Source organism: Lemur catta, chromosome 1 (genome assembly GCF_020740605.2).
Source record: "Lemur catta isolate mLemCat1 chromosome 1, mLemCat1.pri, whole genome shotgun sequence".
Taxonomy (NCBI): domain Eukaryota; kingdom Metazoa; phylum Chordata; class Mammalia; order Primates; family Lemuridae; genus Lemur; species Lemur catta.
In genome coordinates this window covers 23,390,626-23,407,290 of record NC_059128.1, presented here as the reverse complement: position 1 = coordinate 23,407,290, position 16,665 = coordinate 23,390,626, and the positions used below count along the sequence as shown (strand labels likewise).

At 57.1% G+C, this 16,665-nt stretch overlaps 2 protein-coding genes and 1 long non-coding RNA gene across 7 annotated transcripts in view; 1 reads left to right on the top strand and 2 right to left on the bottom strand.

Annotated features, from left to right (window-relative positions):
* Window positions 1-4,248, top strand: part of TMEM63C (transmembrane protein 63C) — a 62,163-nt gene extending 57,915 nt beyond the window's left edge. For all 5 annotated transcript variants that reach the window (XM_045563032.1, XM_045563039.1, XM_045563022.1 and 2 more), the window contains 2 exons: window positions 70-141; window positions 3,311-4,248. In XM_045563032.1, the coding sequence (XP_045418988.1) occupies window positions 70-141; window positions 3,311-3,514 (276 nt within the window). In that variant the 3' untranslated portion in view covers window positions 3,515-4,248. The remainder of the gene's footprint in view (window positions 1-69; window positions 142-3,310) is intronic.
* A 4,323-nt stretch (window positions 4,249-8,571) lies between these two features.
* Window positions 8,572-13,454, bottom strand: NGB (neuroglobin). The gene is made up of 4 exons (XM_045562998.1): window positions 13,064-13,454; window positions 11,547-11,658; window positions 10,709-10,828; window positions 8,572-8,977 (listed from the first exon to the last, which is right to left on the bottom strand). The coding sequence occupies exons 1-4, from the start codon at window positions 13,150-13,152 to the stop codon at window positions 8,843-8,845; spliced, it is 456 nt and encodes a 151-aa protein (XP_045418954.1). The 5' UTR covers window positions 13,153-13,454; the 3' UTR covers window positions 8,572-8,842.
* Window positions 13,455-13,507: 53 nt separating this feature from the next.
* LOC123646226 lies at window positions 13,508-16,222 on the bottom strand. The gene is made up of 3 exons (XR_006737834.1): window positions 15,967-16,222; window positions 14,255-14,388; window positions 13,508-13,920 (listed from the first exon to the last, which is right to left on the bottom strand). It is a non-coding gene; the product is annotated as an uncharacterized LOC123646226 (long non-coding RNA).
* Window positions 16,223-16,665: the final 443 nt, after the last annotated feature.

Genomic DNA, 16,665 nt, shown 5'->3' with positions numbered 1-16,665 from the left:
GTGCGTGTGGGGAGGGAGGGGTGCAGAGCAGACACCCCGTTCTGTGACACCTCTCTCCCCCCGCTGCAGCCCGAGGAGGAGGAGGTCCAGACTGTGTTCGATGTGGAGCCAAGCAGCACCTCCTCCACGCCCACCTCCCTTGTGAGTCACTACCTGCACCCTGGGGGCAGGCGGGAGGGGGTGCCCGCAGGGGTGGGCTACTCCAGCAGCACGGTGGGGGGCACCAGCGTTTGGTGTCCACCCTGGGTACTGGGGAGGAGACGGGGACCCCCTGGGCTCCCCTCTCTGATGCAGCAGGACTTGGCCCAGGTCCAACTGCTGCCGTGGCCCTGGCTGAAGATTGAGGACAAGAGAAGAGCCCAGCCTTCCCAGGCAGTGTCTAGAAGGTCCTCAGAGAGGAAGTACTCGGTCAGGGCAACCCCGACCTCAGCGACGTCAGTTGTGTAGATGCGGGGCGTGCTGAGGCTGGGCCTCGGGACCAAAGGCTGCCTCCAAGGGCTCAGGCGCGGGCAGAGCTGCAGGAGCAGTAGCGGAGGTCTGTCTGCACTGATGGTAAGGCAGGGGCGGCGCGCATGAGTGACCCCGTCAGCCTGAACAGAGAGGCAGACCAGAGTGCAAGGGCCCAGCAGGAAGGTGGCTCGGCCTGGAGGGGTGTGGGCACTCGCCCACATCCCTGCCACAAGTTCGGATGCCCAGTATGTGCACTGAGCTGGGTACCGGGAAGCCTGTGCCCCATGCCAGGGCGCCAGGGAGGAGCACTGAAGGAGAGGGCCAGCCAGCCTGGGCACGCAAGGCAAGCGTCCCAGAGGAGGGGACATCTCATCTGACCCCAGGAACAGGAGTAGGGCTTTGCCAGGTGAAATAGGGTGTCCGGGAAGAGCATTCCAGGAGGAGGAACAGCCTATGTGAAGGCCTAGAAGAGAGAATCCGATCCATCAGGGCAGCTGAAGACAGTCTCGGCTGGTGGAAGTCAGAGTGGGCAGCGGGGCCCAGTGGGGCACGAGGCTTTCTTTAGTTGTGGGCAGAGCTGGGTGAAAGTGCATAGTGACAGAGAGAGACCCAGACAGAACAACAGCAGTGGACGTGCCCACCCACGGTGCAGACAGAAGTCACCAGAACTCCAGGTTTGCCTTACTTTGAAAACAATCCTGCACAGATCAGATCACCTCTGAGAGGGGGGAGGGGGGGAAGGTGCTCGGGTCCTGGAGAGACGACAAAGATTTCGAAGCAGGAAAGTCTCTTTTCCCAGGACCCTTCCCATGCGACCCCTCTTGAATGTCGTTAGCGGTGAGTTTTTGAAATCTTCTTGCAGACCTGATGGTTTGCCATTCTCCTAATCTTCTGATAAACCCACACGGTAGGGATTTTTATCCCCAAGTGGAGGCTCAAAATGTCAGTTAATGGAGACCCCAGGTCACTGAGCCAGGAAGTGGCAGAACGAAGTTTGAACCAAGTTCGTCTGACTCGAAAGCCTGTGGTTTTAAAGAAAAATTACTGGAACTTATTTTTTTAAATCTTTCATTATTACAATAGTGATATATGAACATTATAGATAATTATAGGGAAAAAAAGATAAGAAAAAATAAGGAAATAAAAAGCCCAAATTCCCACCACCCAGAGATGATCACTGATACCTTAGTGTATATTCTTCCAGACATTTAAATATTATGTATCTCTTCCAGATAATTTTATATGTGTATATATGTAGTTTTTCTAAAATGAAATAGTACTATACATACTGTTTCATAACCTGCATTGAAGTTGACAATCTCTGTCTTCCCATATATATATATATAACTTTAATCTCTTCGAATACCCAGTCTATATTCAAATTACCTTAAAATCTTTTACAGTTTGTCTAAACCAAGATCCGATCTGGTGCCTGTTCATCTGGTTGTTAGGTGCCCTTCATTTTAGCACAGTCTTTTTTTTATGACTTGTTGGAGAGAGCAAACCAGTAGTCCTGCAGAATAGCCCAACTTCTAGATTTTTCTGGCTATTTCTTCATGGTGTCTGATGGCAGGTTCCGCTATCTCTCGTATTCCATGAAAACTAGAAGTTAGATCTGAAGGCTTGATAGATCCAAGTTCAACATGGGGACGAGAATACATCACAGGTGGTGCTGTGCCTCTCACCATTTATCCCCGTTAATGATGCTCACGTGACCCCCTGATTGGGGAATGACAGCTGGACTTGCCCATCATTCGGTTACCATTTTCCCCTTTAGGAACAAAAGGTCATCTTTGGGGTTTACTTGGGCACCATGCAAATGTCTAGATCTTTTTATTGGAAAATTGTTCCCTCATCAACTGGGGCTGTTGGTTTCACTGAAATAAACTCCTATGGGAAAGGTTTAATTATATTCCATAATTATCTATTTTCAAAATAAGGAGTTGTTTTAAAAGCCACTTCAAAGGATGATACATTGCTCTCCTCTCTGGTACTTGCTGAGTTTTTCTAGTCTGCTGCCCTCCCAGGCATTCCTAGGACCGTTCCTGCGTTCAACAGGCCGCATGACCAAGGTCGCAGCTGGCAGTCTCAGTTTCAAATCCCGGTTCACAGGCCACCCAGTGACACAGCCCAAGGGAGTTCTGGATGCACCACCGAAGCCGCATTAGGAAGTGCACCTGACCTGGCGTAGTGGCTCACGCCTGTAATCCTAACACTCTGGGAGGCTGAGGCAGGAGGATCACTTGAGGCCAGGAATTTGAGACCAGCTTGGGCAACATAGCGAGACGCCATCTCCCTACAAAAAATTAAAAAAACTAGCTGGGCATGGTAGTGCACACCTGTAGTCCTAGCTACTCAGGCGCTGAGGTGGGAGGATTGCCTGAGCCCAGAAGTTGAAGGTTGCGGTGAGCTATGATCGTGCCACTGCATTCCAGCCTGGGCTACAGAGTGAGATCCTATCTCTAAAAAAAAAAAGATTAAAATTAAAAATATTTTAAATAAAAGAAAGAGCACTAGCTCAGGCATGAGGGTCTCTCCAGACCCCAGCTGAGGGGAATCTCGGGTCATCTCCCCCGGGTTCAGCCTGAGAACCAAGAGTGAATGGGAAGTGTTCTGAAGGACATGGACTAGGAGTGGGAGACCCCCCCCCACTAAGCCATCCCGGGAGCCCTGGATGCTCATGAAATGACCAAGAACAACGAGGCAGGTGGGAGGGACAGGGCTCAGGCTGCTGGGAGGAAGGACGGCTCCATGGCTTGGCGAGGACAGAGGTGATGGGGGTGGGGTGTGAGGGGCGAGGGTGTGCGCAGGGCCTCACTCCAGAAGTGACCGTGCTCCCATTCTCTTCTGTCCTGAGCAGCTGTACGTGGCCACCGTGCTGCAAGAGCCAGAGCTGAATCTGACCCCAGCGTCCTCCCCAGCCAGGCACACCTACGGCACCATGAACAGCCAGCAGCCAGAGGAAGGAGAAGAAGAGAGTGGTCTGAGGGGCTTTGCAGGGGAGCTGGACTCAGCCCAGTTCCAGGAGGGGCTGGAACTAGAGGGCCAGAGCCAGTACCACTGACCAGGACCCCGGGCCTCCACTGGGGACTCGCTGAGGGCCAGGGCAAGGCCTGGCAGGGGGAGGCAGGAGGGTGGCCTGGACCTCCCCACTACCTCCTGCAGACCTTGGGAGGCGCCCAGTGGAGACATCTGCCGTCCCGGCCACGGCTACACGGAGGCCCTGCCCTGCTGAGCGGCTGGAACTGGAGGCGCTAGGCTGGGCAGAGGCGCCGGGGGAGATGGAGGATCAGGCAGGCACCCTGCCTCGGGAGACGTGGCCGAAGCCCTGGGCACAGAGACTGAGCGCGGGGGCACCTGCCTGGGGTTGCGATGGAGAAGGTGTGCACAGGAAGGAGGCAGAAGGAAGCCTGCTGAAGGCTCTCGGGCGTTGTCGCCACCCCTGCACCAGCTGCCCTTCCAAGGAGCTTCTGCCGCTGCACCCCCCACCTCTGGCCCCTTCGTCCCCCGCAGTCCGAGGCAAAAGTACACGCACCGGGCCTCGCTGCGAGACACAGACGACCGTCCGGGAGGAGAAAGTTTCTGCACCGTAGGCCTGAAAAGAGGTGACTGAGCTCCTTCCTGTTCCTCTGCCCCTGGGCAGATGTCCCCAGGACCCACAGGGTGGAGGCCCTTCTCCTTCCTGTTCTTACAGGGGGGTAGACGAGGCATGGTCACTGGGGCTCATTAAACGAGACCTGCGTGCATTTTTAAGAAGGAAAACTCGGCTGGTCCTTGCTGGGTACTGTGAGGCGGGGAGGGGCAGAGGCAGAATTCCTGGAGGGGGGTCTTCTCCCCAAAACCCTGAGTGGTGGGAAAGCAGACGTACTGCCCAAGCCCCAGGGCCAACGAGAAGATCCCCAAAGCCAAGGATGTGGCCACTATGGGCTTCTGCCTCGTGCTGCTGAGTGCCTGGACCCCCAGCTCGGCCAAGACGGGCAGCAGCGTAGGGTAAGAAACCCACGCTTCCAACGGGAGGACTGGCTACCCCGCCCCGAGTAGGTGGGACCCTCCCTCCCCTCTTGGGGCTGCCCTGCACCCTGCTCTGAAGAACATCCAAGTGGTCCCCGGTGTGGCCCTGGTTCAGACACTGCAGATGCTTCAACAGTGACGTCACCCCAGGCCTGCCGGGGGTGGGGTGGAGGTGAGGGCTGTGTCCGCCATGGAGAAGCCCTTTCTGGTGAAGCAAGGCCACCCCCACCTGGGGCTGCCACCACCTGAGACCTGGCGGAGGGGAATCCTGAACAATGCTGGTGACACCCAACGGCACCTTTGCCACAGCTGGCAGAGGACAGGCCCCCACCGGGGCCACCACGAAGCCCAGCCGAGGAGGACTTGGAGAAGAGCTGGCTGGAGCCTCTGTGAACCAGAACTAACCCAGCTGAATGGGGTCTGCGTGTTCCGGAGCCCTCCCCAAGGTCTGGGTTCCTGCTGCCACCTGCTGGCCGTGGGCCCCAGGCTCGCCTGCCCCAAGCATTTCCGCCTCGTCCCAGGCACGTGGCTGCCCTGAACTCAGATCACCTCAGCCTTGTCCCTGACCACTTTGCCCACATCCCAGCCCCAGAAGCTCCAAGCTGCAGCCCAGATGAGAAATAGTGCTCAGGGGGCAGCTATCCCCCAACTTTGGCATGGCGGATCTTTCCCGAGAGCTTGGGTCAGCTGGGGAGGGGCTGTCTTTCCCAATTCCTTGTCCAGCCAGGAATAAGGGGGAAATTATACCCAGCCTGGCCCTCACACACCCAGGTCCCACAGAGCCCTTTTCCCCGGAATTCCACCAGCCAACGAGGGGAGAGGACCCTTCCATGGCAGAGTGGCCAGGCCTGGCAGGGAGTTTGCCCACAGTGGGGCGACAGCCAGCCCCAGGCCCTGCCTGACCGCAGAGTGTGTACTGGGTATGCGGGGTGTGGGGGTCCTGCCAGAAGCTGGCCCGGGGCCTCTGCTTCCCTGGCACCGCTTGCTGGCACCTGCACAGTCTCTGCTGCCCCTGCGGGACGCTGCTGCTGGTCCTGCCCTCCCCTCTGCTGCCCACCTCCCCCTGCAGCCTGTGGACGCTGCGTGAGGGAAGGGTCCTGGCAGAGAACTTGGCAGATGGCTGGGGGCTTCCCCCTCTGAAGTTGGGTCAAGGGCTCGTTCTGAGAGGAGGTAGTGTGCATGTCACGGAAGTCCCGGAGTCTACTCTTAGGGCAACTGGGAGGCCCCACTGCAGCTGGCTCCACCTGGACCCCCCACGGTCGCTACAGTGGGGGGCTGTCCTTTAGTCTCCGCCCCCCCCACCTCCCGCAACACCACATCCAGGCCCTCCCAGGCACCTCCTCCCTCAGCCCACACCTGTCTCACCCTCTGGCCTCCCCTCCCACCCTCTCCCCTCCCTGCCACTTCCCAGCCCGCCCTCCATCCACCAAAGCACCCGCCACCCGATCCTCCCTGGAGGGAGCTGCCTCCCAGGGGGCCAGCACTGCCTAGACTAGAGCCTCCGAGGGGCCCCCCGGGCCTCAGCAGCCCCACGCCTGCCTGCCTGTCCCTCAGCTGCCTCTGGGAGCAAAGTGCCTATCAGCAGCATTGCGTCCTCTGGGGCCTCGGTGGGGGGCTGGACTAACCTTGGCCACCACCACTACAGGAATGTGCCAGAATGCTGAACCTTCTCGTTACTAATGCTATGACCGTGCCTTGAATAAACAAGTCCTCCCAACCCCTGTGGCCTGCGCCTCTGCGTGTGGACCGGCCCAGCGGGTCCTTCCCTGACCCGGAGGGAACCAGAGCTCCCGGGGTGAGCTCCCTGGAGTCCCCAGGCTGGAGCGCCACCCTGGGGTTAAGATGTGATCCCTGAATTTGGCACGATGGAGGCCGTTGGTGACCTTGGCTGCAGCAGATCAGAAGTGGGGACAAGCCTGGCTGAAATAGGTTCCCACTGTTCCATAAGAAGTGAGGAGATGGAAACGGCGAGGAAGGGCCACCTTTCCGAGGAGCGTTGCTATTGCAGGGAGTAAGGAACCAGAGGGAAGGGGGTCGGGTGTCCTTTGTACGGGGTGGGAGGGGTGGGCCGATGGAACGGGAAGGAAGGAAGGCGGGACGGAGGATCACAGGGCAAGACCTTGAATGAGGAGGGAAGGAAGTACTCCCTCCCCATAGACACACACACACACACACAGTCACTCAAGTGAAACGGGAGCCTTCAAGAGAGGTGAAAGCACCCATGCTTAGGATGGCTCAAGACACGCGTTAGAGGAGGGTGTTTGGCTTTTCCAAAGCCATGTCACCCCCATCACCTGACTGGGTGTCAAACTCTCAGGAGCTGTGGGCCAGGCATGGACACCTGAGCCGTTACTAGGTCACGCAGCGCATGAGGCCCTGTCTCACAGAGCCTGTGGGGCTCTCAGTGCCACGGCGGGAAAAGGCACTCCTGGCATGTGGTAGACCCAGTGTCTGCATCACACAGCCTGGCAGGCCTGGCCATCGGAGCCTAACAAAAGAGAGGCCCAGCCCAGGCGCGGTGGCTCAGGCCTGCAATCCTAGCACTCTGGGATGCTGGGATGGGAGGATCACTTAAGCCCGGGAGTCTAAGGTTGCAGTGAACTATGATGACGCCACTGTACTCTAGCCTGAGCAACAGAGCAAGACTCTGTCTCCAGAAAAAAAAAAGAGGCCCCCAGCTGTAGCTGCCAGCACCAGCTACATTAGGTCTCAGCTGAGAAACCGGTGCCCCAGGGCGAGGGCAGCAGGCCCGGCCCAGCCCCTGCAGCGGTTCAGAGCCCGGCTCCAGGCCCACCTTTGAGACTCGGAGCACATCGGGGTAACCCCAAGCCTGCTCCGATGATACCCACTCAATGCTGCTCCCCTTCCCCACATTCCTGGCTGTCGCTCTAGCTCACCAGCCTGTGGGTTCCCAAAGCCCTGACCAGTGGACTGCTGTGTGGGTGTGGGCTGTAACCACCCCCAAAATACGTACTGGGGTCAGGTCTCCTTCATGCAAAATTCAAAGTGGGTGAAATTCAAAGTGGGCACCTTCCTCCAAGCAGCAATTCAGGGACAGGGCTCCTTTCTCCTTGTGGCCTTGCTACGTTCAGCACAGGAGCCTCAGGGTCACTGTGAGGTTTGCATCAAGCCGGTTGAAGGACGTCAGTGTGTGGAGGAGCATGCAGGAGCTTTGGGGACCAGGCCTGGACGTGGCACACATCTGCACAGCGCATTGGCCGGAACGCAGTCACGCGCCCCACCTGTTGCAAGGGAGGTGGGCAATGTAGCCAGATGTGTCCAGGAGGAAGAGCAACTGCGTTTGGTGGCCGGTGGCCAGTTTTGACCACAAACCCCTAGCTCTGTCTCCACCACTGGCTCCAGCCTTCCCAGGCCTCTCCCTTCTTTTCCACCCACGCTGGCCTTGGCCTTCCCAACCCATGCTCCACCCTGCCCTGAGATCCACTGCCCCGCGGCTTCATCTGGCGCCGGTCAAGGCCCACAAAGACCAGTCCTGGAGGGTCAGAGAGGCACACAGAGCAGGTTTATTCCGCAGGAGGCTACAGAACCACACACAGGGCAAGAGACAAAGCGCAGACGGCTCGGGGTGCGGGCAGAGGGCCACTCCCCTCCCGCTGCCTTCTCTTCCATCTCCATGCTGAGCACCCAGTGCGGACACTCGGGCATTAACCGCGGCCTGTGGGCCTCCCCCGCCCGGCCGGCTGGCGTCCTACAGAGCAGCAAGCAGAGGGCTCCCACCAGAAGTGCTGGACGAGGGAAGGGGAAACTGCAGAAGACAAGCGACTCTGCCAGGTGGCATCTGCGCAGGCCCTAGGAGCCCCATGGAGACCCGGGTGCCCCCTCCCTTCCTTGGCAGTTCTCCCAGCTCTCTGCTCCCGCTGCCTGTGACCCCACCTCACAGGCCAAAGCTGCTCTGCTCCTCCTCTGTGAAAGGCAAACAGCCCTGGGGTAGGGAAGCTGCAGAGGGCCTGGGCGGGCGGGAAGGGAAGGTACGGGCAGCTCAGCCACCTTAGCCCCCCCAGCGTGGGCTGGGCTCACCTGAGAGGGCAGGAAGGACACACGGGCCCCATTCTCTGAAGACCCACACCTTCCCAGCCCCACGCCACCTCTGCCACCCAAACTCTGCTCTCATGGGGCAAGGGGGTTTGCCCGACAGGGGAAGAGGCAGGCAGGGAAGAGGCTACTTGGGGTGAGGGGACATCAGAAGCCCCTCCTGAAGGAAGAGCTGCTCCTTCTGTGGCTGGGGAGGGGTGAGACGCAGCCCTGTCCCATCGCCTCTCCAGCACGAGGGAGTGGGGAGGAGGGCGATGCAGGGAGGCCTGGGGGAGCCTGGGCTACCACGGACACGGGAAGACGGGGGCCGCTGGGCGGGGGTCGCCTCTCACTGGCCATCCCAGCCTCGACTCATGGCCTGCACCACGGCCCCGTAGAGCTGGCTCCAAGCGGCCCGCGTGGCTGGGGTGAAGGCGGGGCCCAGACACTTCTCCAGCATGTAGAGCAGGGACTCACCCACCGTCTGCAGAGGCAAGGGGCACCTTGTCATTCTAGAGGGCAGGAAGGCATGGTTCCATTTCATAGGTGAGAAAACTGAGGCCTGGGCTGGTAAGGGCTCCTGGTCCTGCTTTCTCTCCTGCACAGAGTCCATGCTTCCTGAGCAGGGTCCTGCCCAAATCCTTGGGTATCACATTGTGCCCACCTTTCCCCTTAAGTGTGAGGCTGTATAATGAACACAGCATTTCACCCCATTCCTAGTCTTGCAGCCACTCAGTGAGTGGGGTGAAGGCATTGGCCTCCCAGGTCGGAGCAAACCAAGTCATTGCCACCAGACTTCAGTCTCCTCATCTGCAAGGTGGCAGTCGGGGGGTTAAGAGCCAGGAAGACCCAAGTTCAGACTCTAACTCCACCATTCATGAGCTGCGTGACCCTGAGCAAGTTATGTAAACTCTCTGAGCCTCAGTTACAAAACAGAAAGTAAACGTTCCAACCTATGGGCTTGTTGGGATGGTTAAATGGGATAATCCAGAAGAAGCTCTTAGTGTAGCATCGGTATACACTAAGCCTTCAACAGTAATGGCTCTCGTTTGTTATTATTAATCATAATAAAATAAGTTGTATTTATTCCACAAATGTTTACTGAATAGCCACTGAAAACCAGGCTCTGTGCTAGTGCTAGGGATGGAGAGGAGGACAAGAGCAACACAGGCCCTTCTTCACGGTGCTTACTGTCTAGCAAGGTGATTGGACTATGTGGTAGACTGTCATGTTGGTGGTCCACCTTGAGGAGGGTCCTCCCACATTGACAGTGGCCTCATCCTTGTGTCTGGCTTTGACCAAACGGACATTAGCAAGAGTGATGTGAGCAGAGGCTTTGTAAGTAATTGCACTCTGGAGCATGTCCTCTTGGAACACTCCGTCTTGGAACTCAGCTACCATTCTGTAAAGAAGCTCGGCTTGACTACTGAATGACCAGAGGCCAAGGGAGGGAGAGTGCAAAGGCTGACTGGCCATCTGGAACATTCCAGCCTTGGTTGAGCTCCCAGCTGAATACAACACAAAAGTGACTCCACCTGCATCATGGGGAGCAGAACTTCCAGCTGAGCCCAGCCATGAGAAATCAGAAATCAGGGTTTTAAGCCAGTATGTTTGGGGTGGTTTGATACATAGCAATAGAAGACTGAGCAGACCAGTTGATCCCAAAGGCTCCTTAATGTTTATGGTTTTACAAGAAGCCATATCATGCTGGGCACGGTGGTTCACACCTGTGATCCCATAACTTTTAGAGGCCAAGGAGGGAGGATTTCTTGAGGCCAAGAATTTGAGTCTAGCCTGAGTAACATAGCAAGACCCCATTTCTATAAAAATTTTTTTTTTAAAAATTAGGCATGGTGGCTCATGCCTGCAGTCCCAGCTACTTGGGAGGCAAGGCAGGAGGATCACTTGAGCCCAGGAGTTCGAAGTTATAGTGAGCCATGATCATGTCACTGCACTCCAGCCTGGGTGACAGAGGCATACCCTATCTCAGCAATGACAAAAAAAGAAGCCATATCAGAGAAGAGAACTTGGAGGCTCAGAGAGGTCAAGTCAGTGCCACAGTCACACAGCAGGTAAGTAACAGATGCAGATCCCCAACCCTGATCATCTGAGGGTATGGGAATGGGGTGAGAGGACAGGTGGATAAGGGAGGACTGGGAGAGAACAGTGGGCCCAGGTCAGGAGCTCTGGAGAGAGGAGGAGCCCCTTTACCCACCGAGAAGGAGCTGAGCTTCACGCCCACTGCCCGGTGCTTTCTTCCCAAGCTGGCAAGGTACTCCTCCAGTGAGGACAGGTCCTCCACATTGGTCACCGCAGCATCAATCACGAGCATCACCTGCCAAGGTAGAGGCAGCAGTGAAACAGAGAGGCCAGTGCAACCCTACCTGCTCACAACCACAGCCCAGAACCTGGGGGTTCCAAAAAGACCCTCAGAGGCAAGAGAAGCCAGCAGGATCCTCAGTTTTTCATGATCAAGGGTCAAAAGCAGCCTGTGTCTGCATATGGTGGGCATTCAACATGCAGTGGGCAAACTACTAGTGTTACACCCGCAGAGGAAGCCCCTCTCCTCTGTGGGTTTCCAAGCCCTAAACACACCTGCTGGATAGTGTTGTCTGCCTGGGACAAGGGGAAACTACACTTGATCTTAGCCAGAGGGCTGAAAAGTGACAGGATAAGGGGAAACTGAGGCTCTGTGAGAGTCATGAGCCTCCAAAAAAACCCCAGCCTGGTTTTCCTACACAGATGGCCCCCAGTGGCCCCCACTGGCTAGAATCAGAACCAACACAACCTACAGAAGCTGATAGGGGACAAGGCTGACGGCAATGGCAGAGACGGGGACCACCTAGCTGAGCGCAGGGTAGGTAAGGAGGCTGACTCTGATGTCCCAGCCCAGAGGGAAAGGAGCAGAGGCCCCTGCATGCGGGAGCAGACCGAGGGGAGTAAGACCAGGGCTGGGGCAGGAAGGGATTTTCCCTGTCCCAAGCCCCCCATTCTCTCCCAGGAAGGTGCTCTGCTGGACCCCAGAGGCCACAGCAGCTCCGCCTCCCCCTCACCTTCCTGATGTGGTCCAGGAACTCCGGGGAGGAGAGACAGTCCTCGGGGCTGGAGAACTGGCGGCAGTTGTACTGGAAGAGGGGCAGCAGGTCAGGCTCCAGGTCAAACAGCCTGTGGGGGTGAGGCCCAGCTGTCAGCCCCGGGGTACGGGCCGGCCGGCCTGTCCTGCAGGCAGAAGCCATAGCAGACCCTCCAATCGGCCCTGCTCTTTGGGCAGCTTTGCCAGTGTCCTCTCCTCGCCCCTTCACCTGGCTCTGAGGGGCATCTGGAAAGGGCAGTGTGTCCAACCTGCGTGTAGTCGCCCCTCATCAACAGCCGAGAGGTGTGGTCTGGGACAGGGAGAAGCCTCAGACAGGAAACCTGGAGTTACATTGCGGGGAGAGGAAAGCCCTTCCTTCTGTCTCTCTCCCTCCTGCTCTTGGGTCGGAACATCCCAGTCTCATCATGTCTGAGGGAGCTCCGAGCTGTGATGATAATAACACCGAGAACAAACTCCTTATGCTTGCTGAGCACCGAGTACTCTCCAAGTGGTTAACTTGTAATTGTGTATTCCTCACAGTCCAAAGCAGTGGGTACACTGTTAACCTAATTTTATAGAGGAGGAAACAGAAGCCCAGAGAGGCTAAGTAACCTGTCAAAGGTCACACAGCTTAGAAGTAGTGCAGCCTGAGAAAGTAGGTGCCTGAGAAAAAAGTGAGCTAGGGGAGGGCTGGGAGGCACAAGCAGGCATGCACAGCCACTTTTGGGAGGGCTTGTTTGGGTTTTGTGCAACTCTGAATTTATTCCTCTTTTGTCTTGGGGGAGGTTTTGCAAAAGCCTGGTCAGAAGTTCTGGGCTGGCTTAGGATGCCAGGGCTGGGGAAAGCCACGGTGAAGGGAGCTTTGCCCCGCTGGTGATGGCAGAGGGGTTACTGAGAGTTGAAGACGTCCCCCTCTCCCCCGTGGGGCTTGTGCATCCTCTTACCTCTCTCCCTGGTGGCGAGACTTGGGCCTCTGTCACCCCACCCCTGGCAGTTCTCAGGTCCTAACCTGGTCCTTTCCTCGGAATGGTTTAGCTTTCTGTTGGTTGCTGGGAGTGCGCACACCTGGGCCCGGACCAGCGTTCACACGCGGGCGCTGGAGATCGCCGGGCGCACCTTCCCCACACCGGCCCCCGGGGCACCCAAGTCCCCGTCCCGTCCCGCAGCATCCGGCACCTCTGCAGTCACTACCCAAGGAACGCTCAAGAGGCTCAGAGCCCGGGAGGGGGCTCGGCGTCGGCCCGCCCAGATGTAAGGAGACCCACCCGAGAGGACCCCCGCCCGCCCCCAGTGAGCCCAGCGGGGAGCGGGGTGTGCAGCGCTGGTTCAAAAGATGGGCCACCCGTGGCCGCGCCCCGCTCCTCTGGCGCACATCTGGCAGGCACCCCGGCGCCACCGCGGCGGGCCGCTCTTCCCTCCGTCGCGGGTCCAGCCGCCTGGAACCCACTGCCAGCCAGGCACCCCTCCACCCGCACCCCCGGGGCGGGCAGCCCTCACCTGGCGAACAGGACGGTGCCGTGCTCCAGCGGGCTGCGGCTCACTGCCCGCCAGCTCTGCCGGATCAGCTCGGGCTCCGGGAGCTCCATCCTCTCCCGGGGACGCAGGGCGCAAGGCTGGGACCCTCGGGGCGCGGGCGCCGTCACCGCACGTGCCGTGCCATCTCCGCGGCGACGCGGGCCACTCCGCACACCCTACGGCCCCGGTGCCTCGGCCAGGTGGTGTCCAGCAGCCGCTCCTTCCCTGGCCTTGGCCGAGAAAAGATGCGCGCAGCCGGCTGCAGGTGGCGGCGCCCCCGCGGGGCACTTCCGGGGACCCCACTTGGCCGCTGCCCCAGCGCCCCGCAGCTCCGAGAGCCGCGCCGCCCCGCGCCGCCCGGGCTGGGCGCTTTAAAGCAATCGCGGCCCCCGCCCTCCTCCCGTCCAGCAAGGCGGGCGCCCCCTCCGCAGCCGGCTCTGGCCGGGGACGACCTGGTGGCCTGGGAAATGCTCTGGCTTCAGAGCTGAACAGAAATCACGTAGAGTCTCTCTGGGCCTCAGTTTCTCATCCCCAGCCCCGAGGACACTGTGTTGAATTTGGTTGCCTTGGGTAGGCGCTGCCCGAGCCACCTCTGCACGAGCCCACTCGCCTGGAAGCATTTGAGTTTGCTATGCCCTTGGCAAATAGTCTCTGCACAAATCATGCCCGACTGCTGTCGCCTTCCTCGCCCACACTCCCACTCCCCAATCCTGGCCGGGTTAGCGGCCAGATTGCCTACCTGTAGGTGTTCTTGAGCCGTTGGTGATGAACAGCCTGTGACTCCGTGCCCAGCTCAAGTGCTGAGCAGGTCCTGGCCTGTAAAACTTCTCCTTCTGGCCCTGAATCAGCACCGAGGGCTTTGGCAGAACACTTCCCCGCTCCCAGCCAAGCCCATGAAACCATCAAGCTGTTCTCCCACTTCCAGGGGCTCAGGAGTTTGGGGTACACCTTATTCTGCTCTTCCCCATCTCCCCATGTATCTCTGGGCTGGAGTAGGAAAGCAAGCCTGGAAAGCCTGTGTCCTAAAGAGCTGGGGAGGTCCCCAAGCAAGAGCACAAAGGGATGGTGACTGAAGGGAGAAGGGACTAAACTTCCATCTTGGGATCTTGTGGCCCCATAGCAAAGTGCAGCAGGTCATGTGAAAAGGCCACATGCATCTCTAGTGACACTCACCTTCCAGTGCCCAAATGCCCAGTGCTCTGGCTAGTCTAAGGCTTCCTCCCCACTCCATCCTGGTTGTGTTTTCTGCGGACAGTCCACACTCAGGACCCTTCTTGCTTCCTTTCTCCTTTGGACAGGTCTGGGCTCTGATGAGTTAGTGGGAGTTAATGGCCCTAGCTAGTAAGGGATGGAGTCAGCACTCAAACCTTGGCTTCACTCTTTGCCTTCCTAGGGCCAGATGGCAGGAGAGGGCTGAGTGCCTCTAATCTCTGCTCCCCTTGAGGGAAGGCCTGAGGGTCTGGCTGGGCTACGGCTACGGCTAAGGCTAAGGCTACACAGCCAGGGTGGTGTATCCCAACCAGCAGACCAGGGTCTGAATCCACATCCGAGGGGCTGGGGAGAGTCATGGGAGCTCTCTGTCCTTGGGGCCATCTGTCCGGAACTTGGACAGGAGGTTATAATATAGAAGAAAATTCAAGTACTGTCCTAGAGCCAGTGCTGTCATTGAGGTTGGTTTACAACTAACAGTATTAAGAAAGAGCACTTATTGCCGGGCACAGTGGTGCACCTGCAGTCCCAGCCACTTGGGAGGCTGAGGCGGGAAGATCACTAGAGCTCAGGAGCTTGCGGCCAGCCTGAGCAACATAGCAAGACCTGTCTATAAATAATAATTTTAAAAATTTACAAAAGAGCTAGCATTTACAGAGCACTCATGTCCAGACACTGTTCAAGGCACTTTACAACTCTTTTCATCCTCTCAGTAACCCTATGAGCAAGTACCATCATTCCCTTGTTTTATAGTTGAGGAAATGGAGGCCAAAAGGTGAACTGTGACTAGCTGAGGGTCACACAGTTAATGAGAGGTGGGGCCAGGATTTGACCTCAGGTCTCTCAGGCCCATCCTCTAGGCCTCTGTGCCTCCCTCATGTAATGGGCTGTGACCATGACCTGTGTCCCCAGTCACTGGGTCTGGGTCAGTGTTGTGCTGGAGCCAACACGAGAGCCAACTCACACACGAGAGCCAACTGTATGCATTTCTGTCCAACTTCTTATTCAGTGACATCGAGTTGGTAGCTTGACATAGGCCACAGTGGGAGTATTTACACCATGGAAATTAGCAAATGCTATAAATCAGGGCTTTTTCTCCTTCCAGAAAACCTGTTGCTGAACATCTGCCACCACTGGTACAACACAGCTGGGGGAGCTAAGACAAACCGGGCTCCAGATGCGCTGTTGATACATTAAGCCAAACGTGCAAAGGAACACACTGGATCCGGAGCCCCGGAGCTGAGTTTCCGGCCAGGTTGTTCTGGGAAGGTGCTTCTAGTCCCAGGACCAGGCTAAAGATGCAGAAAAAGCCCAACTTGGCCCTGAGTCCTGGCTCTACTATTTACTAGTCATGGGATCTTAGGCAAGTAATTTAATCTCTCATGGCTAGAATGGGGACAAAATACATCACTGACTTCACTGGGCCTTTATGAGGATTAAAGGTCACAGACGGGTCGAGACTTTGTAAATTAAGCTGTGCCATTCAAAGAAGAGTTACTTGGTCCTTTTCTAAGAGGCCTGTCCTAGGCATTTTCCATTTCCAGAACACCCGCATGTCCTCCTCCCCACCCTCCTACAGCTGCCCTTGCACCTAAGCTGGCGGTGGGGCACCCAACTTCACAGTGCAGCGCTACAGCCCCCTCCCACCTTTGTCCAGCACTCCAGCCAGCTCTTACCTCCCTCGGGTCCTTAGCATCAGTCCTGATGACAGAGGCCCCTGTCACCATGGAGGCCACTGCTAAGCAGAATGCCAAGTTGCTACAATGCTGGGCCACTCGGCTGTCTCAGAAGTGGGCAGTTGTTACCCTTTCTCTCCCACTCCTTTCTATACTGTATGGGCAGGTTAAAAGAAGAGAAATAAGAGGTCTGGCTTCCTACTTATTTTGGAGTAAGTTTAAACAAACTGAAATGACAACCAGCATTACTCCAGTAACCGTGTACATGGGAAGGCCCCACTGCCCCCTGGGAAAATCAGACTCACCTGCCAGCCCAGGGCCTCCCCTAGAATTAGAGCCACCTCAGACATAAGACACAATGAATGGTTCTTGAACTTAAAACTTTCTTTTCTTCTCTTAGGGAGGCCTTTCTGGGAGCCATTGGGCAAGTCAGATTCAATTAAGTACAACAAGAACATGGTATTCAAAACAAGCACTATTTATTATAAAACTAAATGGCCTCCAATTATCTCTGGAAACCTTTTTTTTTTTTTTCTGTTAAATAAAATGTGGCTCAAGAAACTGGCTGACAAATGCTTTCCTCCTCCACCAGCAGTTTGTAGGACAGGTCACATTCCTGCCAAGTCCTGGGGGCTCGGGCCCATATTCAGAGCAGCACCCTCACGACCTCTCTCCCCAGCAGCTTCCAAACAACAGAAC